The sequence below is a fragment of the Ursus arctos genome, unplaced genomic scaffold (assembly GCF_023065955.2).
Source record: "Ursus arctos isolate Adak ecotype North America unplaced genomic scaffold, UrsArc2.0 scaffold_14, whole genome shotgun sequence".
Classification (NCBI taxonomy): Eukaryota; Metazoa; Chordata; class Mammalia; order Carnivora; family Ursidae; genus Ursus; species Ursus arctos.
In genome coordinates, this window is record NW_026622808.1 from 22725733 (window position 1) to 22740234 (window position 14502).

Genomic DNA, 14502 nt, shown 5'->3' on the forward strand with positions numbered 1-14502 from the left:
GTGTGATTCTCTCAGGAAGCTTCTAGTTCTCAAGCTCTGGGGCAGTGGTTCTCAACCAGGAATGAATTTTACTCTGCAGATGTCTGGTAAGGTCTCATGCTCTGAACACCTACATCCACAAGAAAGCACCCTCACAAAATAGAATTACACTGTCACATATGTCAAAGGAAACAAGTGAGAAGACCTGTTCTAGACCAGCACTTCTCCAACTTCAAATTGTCTACAAGGTGTCCATGAATCCACACGGATCCCACTACAAATGCAGAATCTGACCACAGGTCTGAGTAGCCCAGAGATTCTGCGTTTCTAGCAAGCTCGCAGTTGCTGTTGATGTTCAGTCCTGGTCTGTGGACCACTCTTTGCTTAGCAAGGCTGTGATCCTGTGTTAGAGTTAGGTGTAGGGTGTTTTAGGTCTTCTGCACCAAAAATTATCGCTGCATGTAATTTTGAAGAAATCATGTATTCACTCATTATAGAGGCTATGTAAATTTTGTGTTTGTTTCTTTTATGTACAGGTCCTTGAGTGACACAAATTAATACACTTCTGAAAAGAACTTTTTAGAAAGCAGAATAAGGGCCTCCCAAATACATGTCCATCCTCATCCCCAGTACTTACGCACATGTTATTGTTTGTAGCAAGGGAGAATTAAGTTTACAGATTGAACAGGGTTGTCAATCAACTTACCTTCAGATAAAAAGATTAGTGAGGGTTGGAAAAATTGGGACCCTTGTGTACTGTTGGTGAAAATGCATATTGGTGAAGCCACTGTGGAACACGGTATTAATTAAAAATAGAATTAACATATGATTCTGTAATTGTGCTACTGGATGTTTACCCAAAGAAAACAAAAACATTAATTGGAAAAGATATACGCACCCTTATGTTTATTCATAGCATTATTTACAATATCCTAGATATTGTAAGTGTCCATCAATAGATGAATGGATAAAGAAGATGTGGTACATATGTATACAATGGGATATATATATTCAGTCACCAAAAAGAATAAGTTCTTCCCATTTGCATCAACATGGATGGACCTAGAGGGTATAATGCTAAGTGAAATAAATCAGTCAGAGAAAGACAAATACCATAGGATTTCACTGATAACTAGTATTTAAGAAACAAAACAAACAAGCAGGGGAAAAAAGAGAAAAACAAAAGAAAGAAATCCTTAAATATAGAGAACAAATGATGGTTGCCAGAGAAGAGATGTGCAGGGGGATGGGGAAAATAGACAAAGTGGATTAAGGGGACATTTATCTTTGTTTCTTTTATGAAGTCCAAACAGGTTATTTTTACTTTTGTCTCCTTTGCCTCAGAAGACATATCTAGTAAGAAGCTGCTAGGGTCGATGTTGAAGTGGTTGCTGCCTGTGTTCTCTAGGATTTTGATGCGATTCCTGTCTCACATTTAGGTCTTTCATCCATTTTGAGTTTATTTTTGTGTATGCTGTCAGAAAGTGGTCGAGTTTCATTCTTCTGCATGTGGTTCTCCAGTTTCCCCAACACTATGTGTTGAAGCGATTGTCTTTTTTTCCTTTGGATATTCTTCCTGCTTTGACAAAGATTAGTTGACCATGTAGTTGTGGGTCCATTTTTGGTTTCCTATTCTGTTCCATTGATCAATGTGTCTATTTTTGCGCCAGGACCATACTGTTTTGATCACTACAGCTTTGTAATATAACTTAAAGTCTGTAATTGTGATACCTCTAACCTCATTCCAACACAAGAAACAACAGGTATTGGCAAGGATGTGGGGAAAGGGAAACCCTGGAGCACTGTTGGTGGGAATGCAAACTGGTACAGCCACTCTGAAAAACAACATGGAGTTTCCTCAAAAAGTTAAAAATAGAAGTGCCCTATGACCCAGCAATTGCACTACTAGGTATTTACCCAAAGAATACAAAAATACTGTTCAGTCATCTTATCTTATTTTTTAAAGAAAGAAAATTCTTTACTTAGTAACTTAAAAAATTTAACAGCATTTTATTATTTAGGAACCTGCCTCAAGTTTTGCCCACGCACACATATCGTAGGTACCTTATTCACAGTTCCGTTTCTGTGGGTAGAGTTGCTTCACTTCATATTGTGGTCCCAGGTCTCAGTGTTTGAATTCCCTCAGAATGCACCTTAAAATTTCACTAGATGTAAGCATGCAGGAGTTTATTTATGAAAGGCTCTCGGAATTCAAACACATGCATCTATGCTTCTTTATCTTCTGTGTAGCTAATGACCAGAGAAGTCTTGGCTTTGACATAGTTTGTAAATGAATATATAAAATTCTACTATTTAAAGAAAACAATTGTCATTTTCGAAAGAGGCTCACGCTTAGGTAATCTGCACTCCTTGGTACATGAAAGTCTGGCTTATATAGATTATTATTTAACATTTGCTTTTCGTACCCTTTTCAACTTTAGATTTAGTTGTTTATATTTTGCGAGACTAACATATTGTGTGTTGTAGCTCTGAATGCTTTCTTCTGATCCTCTTTGACTGCATTAAATTGTTGGCAATTGCATACTAGCTTTCAAGTTAGTAATTAAATAACATTTGTTGATACTTAGAAAATAAAAAAAAATAAAGATGTAAATGCGCAAAAAAAGAATACTTCCCTACAAAACATGTATCAGCTAATATTCTTCATGAAATAATTTTCTAAGTATTAATGAATGTTATTTAATTACTAACTTGAAAGTTATCTTTTGACATTTTAATTTTTTAATTGTTTCTTTAATTTTTTTTTTTAATTTTTTATTATGTTGTGTTAATCACCATACAGTACATCCCTGGTTTTTGATGTAAAGTTTGATGATTCATTAGTTGAGCATAACACCCAGTGCACCATGCAATATGTGCCCTCCTTACTACCCATCACCAGCCTATCCCACACCCCCACACCCCTCCATGAGAGACTATGGACTCTGAGAATTAATTAATTTTTAAAAAAGATAAAATGCTTACTTATGATTGTCCAGGTGGGATGAAGGTAATGACAACAGTCCTGCAAATGTTGGCGAGAGCAACAAAAGAGTTTGTGTCAGAGAGACTTTGAAAATGCTGCCCTGATGTCTCTGAAGGTGGAAGAAGGGCCATGTGCCCAGGAATGCAGGCGGCCAGCAAGAGAGACTGGAATTGAAGAGCAAACAACAGATCCTCCCTTGAGCCTGTAGAAGGAGCTCAGCCTGCAGACATCTTGCTATTAGCCCGATGAGGCTCCTTCCAAGCTTCTGACTCCGCAACTGTAAGAGCACATGTGTGTTTGTTTTTAGCAACAAGTGTGGGGATATTTTACCGCAGCAGGAGGATTCTCATATGGGCATAGTCAACACAATTATTTGAGGTAATGGAGTTTAAGCCTCTCAATTCACTCATCAGCTTACCTTGGATAAGGACAACTTACATTAAAAACTCACAGTAGGTAGAAAATAAATTTTAAATTGATTTGGAGATATTCGACACCATCACTTGGTGCAGTGAGTTCCTTGTGGCACCTGACTATGGGACCTTTGAGACAGTGACATAGGAAAGAAACTCATGATCAAAATTAAGGTCAGCCACTGTAGTTTAAATCTTTGTCTGTATTTCTGCATCGTTTTATTTCACATAAATTTAAAAGTTCATTCTTCTCAGTGCTATCCTCTCCAGCTTTCTCAAGATTCCTTTCAACATAAAAGATGAGATCATAAATGCATCTGTGTGTGAACACATGTGATGAGCTTATTTGAAAGAAAATGTATGGAAACACACACGTATCCAAGACACAACCATTACCCTCAAATGTTTTCTTTGAAATAAAAAAGGAAGTTCCACACATTTTATTCATGCCCCACAATGGCCTTATGAAGTCATGTTTAGAATCCCATGTTACCTTCAGAAATAGGGAATATGATGCTCGGGATGCTTAAATGTTTAGTAATTACCTCCCAAAGCAGTTAAAACTTATGTACAGTCTTAAGTCATAGACAAATAGAAACTTGCAGCATGTACTCTTCATTTTTGTGGAGCTCCTTTAATTCACCAATGTGTACATTTCACATATGCAGGTTATTGTTGTAATTGTACACCAATGATTGATTCAGCGGAACAAACCTAATGGTGCCTCGCTGCGGGTACGATCTAGAGCACAGGTAGCTGACACTCACTTAGGAGGGGTAAAAAAACACATTTCTAATGGGGAAGAAAGCCAGGTGTTCACTATGGATATATGAACAACGGAATTAAATTTAAGTAATTCACATTATAAACTAATTTTTCTATGAATACAAGATTAACCTACATATGGAAATGTAGAAATAAGAGGCAATATTACCTGAAGACAGAAGAACACCACAACCACAAACAACATCATGGATGAGCCTTAGAAACCAATGTAGATGGGCACCTGGGTGGCTCATTCAGTTGAGCATCTGACTTTTGATTTCAGCTCAGGTCATGATCCTAAGGTCCTGGGATTGATCCCTGTGTCAGGCTCCCTGCTCAGTGGAGAGCCTGATTCTCCTCCTCCCTCTGCACCTCCCCCACTCATACTCTCTCTCTCTCTCACTTGCTCTTACTCTCTCTATCTCAAATAAATAAATATTTAGAAAAATAAACACAACACAGAGATTCACTCCTGACTCCAGACCCATGAGGACCCAGCAGAGATCAGAAACGCTCCCCAGCACATAATTCCATTTGATTGTTAAGGTATTATGTTATCCCATTTGACAAAGACAGTCTGTTACACAGCAAGAGCTGACTGACACAATCATCCAAGTGAAAAGATCTGAAGCAATTAGAACATGTGCTGCTTTTTACTTGTGGCACATGATCTGACATTAAGGAGAAGAGTCATGATCTTTCTGTTACTCACGTTCATTTCCGATGACTTGATGAACAAGTGACTATATGTGGGCTCCCTTCCAGGTCACTTCGAGAGTACAAAAGACATGCACGTTTGTGCAGAAGAACCGGTGACTCTGAACCACAGGACTAGCAGGACATCCAGCTCTTGTGTGAAGCGTCCTCTGGACATGCAGGGGGAAGAGATTTCTGAGGAGGAAGAAGGTGCACAATGGACACTACTGATATTGCTCATTCTCTATCCCTTAGCATTTGTTAGAAATACTAGGAATAGAGTGTTATTTCATGGAACAATAGAGAGAGGCATATTAGCAGGTAGCAGTGGAAGTTTTCAAGTAGAAACAGTAAGATAACTGTGATAAAACATAGAAGAAACTAAGCAATCCTTCACCTCAATGAATAAACCCCTTCAGGTGTGGACACTAATCTTCCATGCTTCCCAATACATGCACAGCATGAAAAAGAAATATTTTGGATCATAATAAAATGGGTGGTGTGAAATGTTGCACGCTTTTATTTCTTAAGTTTTTTATTATTTTAATTCCAGTGTAATTAACATACAGTTTTATACTAGCTTCCGATGTGCAATACAGTGATTCAGCAATTCTCTACATTACTCAGTGCTCAACACGATAAGTGTACTCTTAATCCCCATCACCTATGCCACCCATTCTCCCACCCATCTCCCCTCCGGCAACCACCACTTTCTTCTCCATATTAAAGAGTCTGTTCTTTTGTTTGTCTCTTTTTTCTTTATTTGTTTGTTTTGCTTCCTAAATAGTACATATGAGTGAAATCACACAGTATTTGTTTTTCTGTGACTGACCGATTTTACCTAGCATTATACCCTCTATAACCAACTATGTTACAAATGGCTACATCAAAATTAAAAGCTTTTCCACAGTGAAGGAAGCAATCAACAAACAAAAAGATAACCTACTGAATGAGAGAAGGTATTTGTGAGTGATATAGCCAACAAGGGGTTAATATCCAAAATATATAAAGAACTTATACAACTCAACACTAAAAAAGTAAATATATAATAATTCAATTTAAAAGTGGCCAGAAGACATGAAAACATTTCTCCCAAGAAGACACACAAATGGCCAACAGACACGTGAAAAGATGTTCAACATCACTCATCATCAGGGAAATGGATTCAAAAACACAATGAGATATCACCTCACATCTGTCAGAATGGCTAAAGTGAAAGCCACAAGGAACAATAAGTGTTGCTGGGGATGTGGAGTAAGAGAAACCCTTGCACACTGTTGGTGGGAATGCAAACTGGAGAAGCCAATGTGGAAAACAGAATAGAAGTTCCTCAAAAAACTGAAAATAGAAGTACCATATGATCCAGTAATTACACTACTGGGCATTAACCCAAATAAAATGCATCCTCATGTTTACGGTCATCTCTGACACTGACACATATGAGGTCACGCTATTTATTCACATTTGTATTTCCATGTAGACTGCACTGGGAGATACATACTTGCTAACAGGTTTTGCCAGTGGCTATGGTGGGCATTCTGGACACACAGGACATAGAATAAAACAAGACTAGTTAGAAACACGGTACCATGTTTGTAGAGTAAGTGCCTGACATTAAGCTTGAGTTCTGAGGCATCCATTTTAAGGACGACCATGCCGAATAAACATATTGTCAGGTGTGGGACACTATCAGCCAGGCAGCTCCAGCCATGAAGCACCTCCTCAGAAAGCGTAACCTCAATACTGACATATGAGTGACCCCGCTTTCCCTTTCCAAGCCAGAATTTCACTCCTATGTTTTAAAATCATAAATAGAGAGGGAACCTGCAAACTTCCAGGCACCCTCCCATGGACCCCAGTAAAGGCAGGACCCCAGGTCTGGCCTTCATCTCTCTCTGAAACTCTGCACTCCCTCTCCCCCCAGAGTTTTCTGCCTCTGCCCTCCAGGACCTGTGAGTACTAAACCTGGTTTTGTTAGAATCTCTGATGTGTGCTGCAGAAGCCTGTCTTGCAGTCACAGTAAGAACCCAAGGGCTGGTGCAGCCACAGCAGAGGCTCTGGTCAGGGAAGCATCTGTGGGAATGTCCACAAGCACAGGGGTGCAGGGGGTGCCTGGGCTTTCCTAACCTAACCATCCCTGTGAGGAGACTGAGACTTAAAGGGGACAGTATTAGAGTCCACGTTATCAGGAAGAGGAATGATGGTAGGGATGTAACAAGATTGACAAACCCTAGGTGAAAACTGGGGTTTTTTATTCTCCTCTACAATGAAGTTATATAAAGGGCTTAGTGGCCAAGTGTAGATTCTTCCATATGGAGAATGCAACTCATGATTATTATTAGGGGAAATCTAGGGAAAATGTACTTGGCATGATATAAGTCATTTGAAGTGAAATTACTTTAAGAAATCCAACATGTCCCATGTAAGTAAGATACAGAAAGTTCCAGGCATTTGTGACACAAAGTTGGGGACAATATTGGGAACAGCCAAAAATGGACAAAGGGGAAACTGTGTATTAGACAGAGTGAAACCTTAATAAAGTGAGTTACCTAAGTGTGTGGAGAAAATGAATTCAAACAAATGGAAATTCCAGGAAATAAATAGAAGGAATAGATTCTATTTTCATAGTCTGATCAAAAATAATAGTTCCTGCCTCCAAGTCTGTAAGCCCTGCAATCATGGGCACTTATTACAACATTGGAACCCCAATGATTCTTTTCAGAGCCCCTTTTATGTCTCTGTTCCTCAGGCTGTAGATGAAGGGGTTCAGCATGGGTGTGACCACTGTGTACATCACCGAGGCCACTGCACTTGCGTGGGAGCTCTGGGTAGCAGCAGAGCTCAGGTACACTCCTAGGATTGTACAATAGAATAAGGAGACAAGTGAGAGGTGAGATGCACAGGTGGAAAATGCTTTATACTTGCCCTGAATTGATGATATTCGGCATATAGAGGAAACGATCTTAGAGTAAGAATAAAGAATCCCAGCCAGGGAAGCACCACCCAACAATCCAGCTGCAAAATGCATCACCGTGTCATTAAGAAACTTGTCAGAACAAGCAAGTTGGACCACCTGATTGATTTCACAGAAAAAGTGGGAGATTTCCACCAATCTACAGAAAGACAGCCATGACACCATTAAACTTTGTATTAAGGAATTCAGGGCACTCATCGTCCAGGACACCAGAACCAACAGTACACAGTAGGTGGGTTTCATGATGACCATGTAGTGCAGGGGGTGACAGATGGCCACAAAGCGATCATAAGCCATCACAGCCAGAAGAAAGTTGTCCAATCCAGCCAAGAGCAGGAAAAAGTATATCTGAGTGATGCAACCTTCATAGGTTATGACTTGTCTCTGAGTCTGGATGTTCCACAGCATCTTGGGGACGGTGGTGGAGGTGAAACAGATGTCTACAAAGGACAGGTTGGCCAGGAAGAAGTACATGGGGTTGTGGAGGTGGGAGTCAGAACTGACAGCCAGGATGAGGAGCAGGTTTCCAAACACAGTGATCAGGTACATGGAGAGGAAAAGCCCAAATATGAGGGGCTGCAGTTCTGGTTCCCCTGATAATCCCAGAAGAAGAAACACTGACATTTGTGTATCATTTCCTGGTTCCATGTGGTGGAGGTCACTACCGGGGAACAAAAAATAACTTGACTAATTTTCTCTATAATGAACATTACAAATATCATTGAAATTCCACAACTTTTATTTTACATTCACAAAGCCAATTTCCATAGGTTTTATATGAAATCTGTCCCCTCTCAAGACCTTCCCAGCTCTGAATAGGAACGTGCATCCCACCCTTGGCCTTTCCCCCAAGTACTCATATATTTTATACTTTCAATGAGAAATTCTGTCACACGTTTGAGGAATAAACTTGAGTACTGACTGACCCCCAGGCAAAGAGTACAGGTGTCAGGAAACAAGTGTCTGCACATTCAGTGGTGGAGAAGATAAGCAGATAAAGATCAGATAGAATATCAGAAGGTGACAGGTGCTATGAGGAAATACAAAGTGGGATAAAAAGAAAGAGTGGATGGAGGTGTTAGTTTCCACAGGTTGCTCGGGCAGGCCAGCCCATGTTTACACAAGGTCTCCTTCACGGAGGAGACAGCAGGAGACACCAAGTTATCTGGGGAAATGTGTGCCCATCAGAGAGAACAACCAGTACAAAGGCTCTGAGAAAATACTTGAGTTTTTTAAGTTAATTTTTAAGTCCTGTGTGGTTGACATACAATGTTACATTGGTTTTGGGTGTACAACACAGTGACTCAACAATTTAAACGTTACACCCTGCTCAACACATGTGGAGCTGCCATCTGTCACCACACAACACTATGACAATATCACTGACTATAGTCCCTAGGCTGTGCCTTTTATTCCCATGACTCATTCATTCTTTAACTGGAAGCCTGTATCTCTCACTACCCTTAACCATTCTGCTTTACATTTGTTCATTTATTGGTTCAAAAATCACTACCAGGGTATTGTCACCTCCACCACAATAATTAGGCAAACAGTGACACATGGCAAGCTGCAGATAGCCAATTGTCTTTCTCCTAAAAATGTCAAACAGCATACAAATTCCAGGAGTTTAATCTCCCATGAGCCTGTAATCATGGGTCTCCATTTTAATAGGATCATTTTGTGTCCAGTATTTAAATAAACATAAAAGGGGCACCTGTGTGCCTCAGTTGGTTAAACATCTGCATTCAGCTCAGGTCATGATCCTTGGATCCTGGGTTCAAGCCACACATTAGCAGGGAGTCTGATTCTCCCTCTCCCACTCCCCCTGCTTGTGATCTCTTCTATCTCCCCCTCTTCTTCTCTCTTAAATAAATAAATAAATAAATAAATAAATAAATAAATATAAAGAAACAAAAAAATCAGTTGCAAAAATTTTGAGGAAGGAAAGTGGGGAGAAAGATATAATAAGCTCAGGGGGCCCCTAGATATGGTGAGGAGGAGCAAAGGTCCTTGGTTCTGGCAACATTCCAACCCCAGTTACAGCTCCTAGATGGCCAGAACAATGAAGCAGCAAAAGGCGATTTTACCAAAAGAAAGAGTAGAGAGGATTTTACACTATCAGGTCATCTGACCCACTGAACATCCCACCAGAATAACAAGCAAGGGGAAGACACTCACAACTCACAAAAGGAAATACACACAGTACAACAAAAATGGGGGATGTTGAAAGATTATTTGCTAAAAGAACTTTTCTAAATGATACAAAATGCAAAACTTTTATAATCAGAAACTCAGATTTTTATTTTAGATCTCTGCATATTTTCTATTTGAACTTGGAGGGCCAAACTGTTCTAAATGTTAATATCACCCCTCCAAAATAGTAGAGCTAGAGGTGTCCGTCATCTCAAGGTGGTTGACAGAATTAGGAAATATAAGTAAAGAGCTTAGCATAGTTCCCTCTTGTTGATAATGAGTGCTCATCACTGGCGATGAGATTTGGCTGAGTTTTTTCTTCTTTCCAATGTCCCCATTGCTCCCTCACGTCTGGGTGTCCAGTTCCACAGCCTTCTTTCAGCTCCTTGTTGGCTCTCTACCTACCACAGGCTGGCACCCTCTAGCCAATATTCACATTTACCCGGAGATATATTTCTATATTGCATTTAAGTTACTGTCTACCTCCCCACCTTAACCCCTTCCTCGTGACTCCCCGCTGGAGACTGAACCCCAAATTCCCGCTCATGCTGCCTCGCCCACATCCATGTCACAAACACTGAACTTGAGTTGTAGCTTCACCTGAAGCCCCAGTCTCCAGGCTCAGAGACTCCATGTACCTGCTGCCTTCTGCTTGGAGTCGCTCACTGGTCTCTTAGGGATTATTCACCTCCTTTCTATCTTCACAATCCCTTCACCTCTTTCAGACTGCAAGGAGTCATCTCCTTCACGAATGTTTGTTTTGTTTTCTTTTGTTTTGTTTTCACATTTCCACAAGAAAGGACACTTTCTCTTGCAGTAATTTACATGTGGGAGTTATCGCTGTGTAACTTTTATTTAATTCTATGTATGTTTCCCTGCTAAACTCTGAGTGCCCTGGGGTGTGTTATACAGACTCTTGACTACCCCCTGACATAGTTTGGTTGGGAACAGTAGGAATAAATACATATTGCATGAAGGAATGAGAGAATCTGTGCTCACAGAACTTGCCAGTGATGAGAGAACAGAAGTAGGGAGCCACTAGCACAGGGATGGAGGACATGGGAGAGAAATGTGGTTTGTATGAGTAGGTAAATGGATAAAGAATATAAAGAATTATATATATAGGAATATTACTGAGCCATCAAGGAGAATGAAATCTTACCATTTGCAATGACATGGATGGAACTAGAAGGTATTATGCTAAGCGAAATAAATCAATCAGAGAAAGACAATTATCATATGATTTCAGTCATGTGGAATTTAAGAAACAAAACAGAAGGGGGAATGAACCATGAGAGACTATGGACTCTGGGAAACAAACTGAGGGCTTCAGAGGGGTAGGGGGTGGGGGATGGGATAGGCCGGTGATGGCTATTAAGGAGGGCACATATTGCATGGAGCACTGGGTCTTACACGCAAGTAATGAATCATGGAACTTTACATAAAAAACTAGGGTTGTACTGTATGGTGACTAACATAACGCAATAAAAAATTATGGTAAAAAACAAGAACAACAGAGGATCATAGAGGGAGGGAGTGGAAAATGAAATAAGAGGAAATCAGAGAGGTAGACAAACCATAAAAGATGGTGAACTCCAGGAAACAAACTGGGGGTTGCTGGGGGCAAGGACGGTAGGGGGATGGGGTAACTGGGTGATGAGCATTAAGGAGGGCACTGAAGTAATGAGCACTGGGTGTTGTATGCAAATGATGAATCACTAAACTCTACTCTGAAACTAACAATAGACTAGTTAATTAATTGAATTTAAATAAACAATTTTTAAAAAGAATAGAATAGAATAAAGCACAATAGAAAATATCAGAGTGCATTGTACATAGTCAGGGTGCATAGCAAATCATTTTCATGCTAAGTTCAACAGACATTTCTTTTTTTAATATATTAAATAAGTTGACTATAAATGAATGAGTTCACCACACCAAAAAAAACAAAAACAAAAACAAAAAAAAAAAATGAACAAACCACAAACACAATGGTCTTTTGGCCCCAGGCTTCACTGGTTAGACAGTCAGGTGACCTCAGGTAAAAGCTTTCAGCTTCTATTCTCTCTGACCCTTTCCTGACATAACTGCTGAGCTCTGAGACTCACCTGGATGGGGTATCTGAGAGGGAGGTCTCCATGTGGAGGTCCAAATTCCTCCCTGGATGGTTGATGATGGAGAACAATGCTCTGTTCCCAGACAGGACAGCAGGAAGGAGTGAAGCATGGGTCCCCCAGCAGACTTAGGACTCCAAATGCAAAAACTATGTTTCCGCCAGCTCAAGGTTGAACATGCCCAGGGGCTGTAGCAGAGGGGATATTTACAACTCCTGTGTTTGCTGTATCTGTTCCCTATACCTGCTCATTAGACACATTTACCATTATTACTCCAACCCCTGAGCACATCTCCCCATGGGAACTTATCTGGACAGAATGGAATTTTTTCCTATAGATTCTCTGTTCCCAAGAGACCAGGTTAGAATTCAGGTGCATCCAATGTTTACTACTCCTTCCTGAACTTCTCTAGCTTCCAGAGCTCCAACACTGAAACCTTCCACAGACCTGAGTGAAAGTTTTTTTTTTTTTTCCAAATCTAAGACTGAGGAACTTTTCTTGACTATGTTTCTGGGTCTGTAAAACATTGACTTGTGGTGGGAGAACACCTCCTCATAGCCTTAGAAAATTGGTCTTCCTTCTCCAACAAGCAAAAGTGAGTTCTTTTGATATAAAACCATGGGCACAACAACCCTTGGATTCATAATTCTTTTGACAAATCAATTAAGAGTTTGCTGTTTTTCATACAGATTAAAATATGACATTTAGTCCTTCACTTATAAAACATTTGATGTTATAAAGATCTCTTTAGACCATTTAATGCACTGGGTTGAGCTCATAAGCTCATAAGCATATATGGATTGTCTCATTTATATTTTGCAAAAGGACCATAAAATGATGAGCCTCATTCCACATTTGTAGAAATGTGACTTGAAAGGGTTGAGTGAACAACCCAGAATTATGAACTGGGTCATTATGAATGGATGTGCTTTGACTTGAATGCAATGAGATGGGCCAGTGGTTCTCAACCAGGGATGATTTTGCCTCCAGATGACTTGAAAATGTCTGGATAAATTATTGACTGTTATAACTTGGGAAGTGCTGTTACTAATTTGGCATGTCAAGTGTGACCCAGAGAGTCTGCGTTTGTAACTAGCTCCCAGTCATTGATGCTGCCTGTCTTGGTCTGTACAAATGTTTGTGTGTTAAGGCTGTGGTCCAGTGTCAGAGTCAGGTGCGTTCTTCTTCCCCCAGAATCCTCCCACCTCAGGTCTGACCTTAGATGGTCAGACAAGTTTGCATGTGTCTCTTATCCCTCAGGAAAGGAAATGAACCTTGGAAGCCTTTGTTCCCTAACCTGTAAACTGGAGGTTTACATCTAAAGATTTGGTCTGAGAACTTAGTAAAATTTTAGAGCTCACAGGAAATTCCCTGGCACAGAGCAGGCTCTCCCTCAGGAACTACTGTGACCATCTTTCCTAAGCTCATGATGACACCATTTATTTTCTGATAGTTCTGGAAGTCAGAAGTCTGAAATAAGTCTCCCTGGGCTAAAATCACTCTGTCTGCAGAGAAGAGCTCAGTCTGGAGGTCTGGGGAGAACAGGTTTTCTTGCCTATTCCAGCTTTAGAGCCACCTGTACTCCCTGCCTCATGTGCCCTCCCTTTATCTTCAAGGCCAGCAACATAGCATCTCGAGATCTCTCTCTGACTCCAAGTCTTCTGCCTCCCTCTTCCACATCTGAAGTCCCTTCTGATCTATTGAGCTCACCTGGATCATCAGAATAACTTTATCCTAGGTCAGCTGACCAGCAATGTTAATACTATTTGCAACCTTAATTCTCCCTTGAATACACAAGACATACCCAGAGATTCTGTCGATTAAGATGTGGAAATATCTAGGGGACATTATTCTTCCTACTAAAGTCTTTGTCAGAGGTATTTTTGATATCAGTTCAGGGGCCCTCCCTTTGAAGGAACAAACACAGAATTTATTTCAGACTTTAAGGTGGATACTTGGACTTTTCTTTCAAAACCAAACATGAAAAAGATCACATGGCTTATTTATTAACATCACCCCAAAGCTATAAATAGTAAAGCAAACCCTCAACTAAAACAATTCAATATCATCTCAAGGTTAAGGGAAAGTGCAAGGAGGTTAGATCTCTGGAAGGCAGGCAAGTTCATGAGAAGGAGGAATGCAAACTGGATTCACCTGACTTCTACTCTGGTCTCCCAGGAACAGAGTCTCAGCAGGAAAAGTTTCCTTCCTATCCAGACCAGTGGCCCACAGGGAATGCAGTGCTCTGAGGAGGGAGTAACAATGGAAACAGCGCCTAGTGAGCAGACACAGGGAGCTGTAAATATCTCCTCTGCTTCAGAACTTCAGCATGTGAATCCTTGGACTGGCCGGGACATGGTTGTTGCTTTTGGGTTCCTAAGT

At 40.4% G+C, this 14502-nt stretch overlaps 1 protein-coding gene across 1 annotated transcript; it reads right to left on the reverse strand.

Annotated features, from left to right (window-relative positions):
* Positions 1 to 7528: 7528 nt before the first annotated feature.
* On the reverse strand, positions 7529 to 8461 carry LOC125280938 (olfactory receptor 7A5-like). Its single transcript, XM_048211714.1, has one exon. The coding sequence runs from the start codon at positions 8459 to 8461 to the stop codon at positions 7529 to 7531; it is 933 nt and encodes a 310-aa protein (XP_048067671.1).
* Positions 8462 to 14502: the final 6041 nt, after the last annotated feature.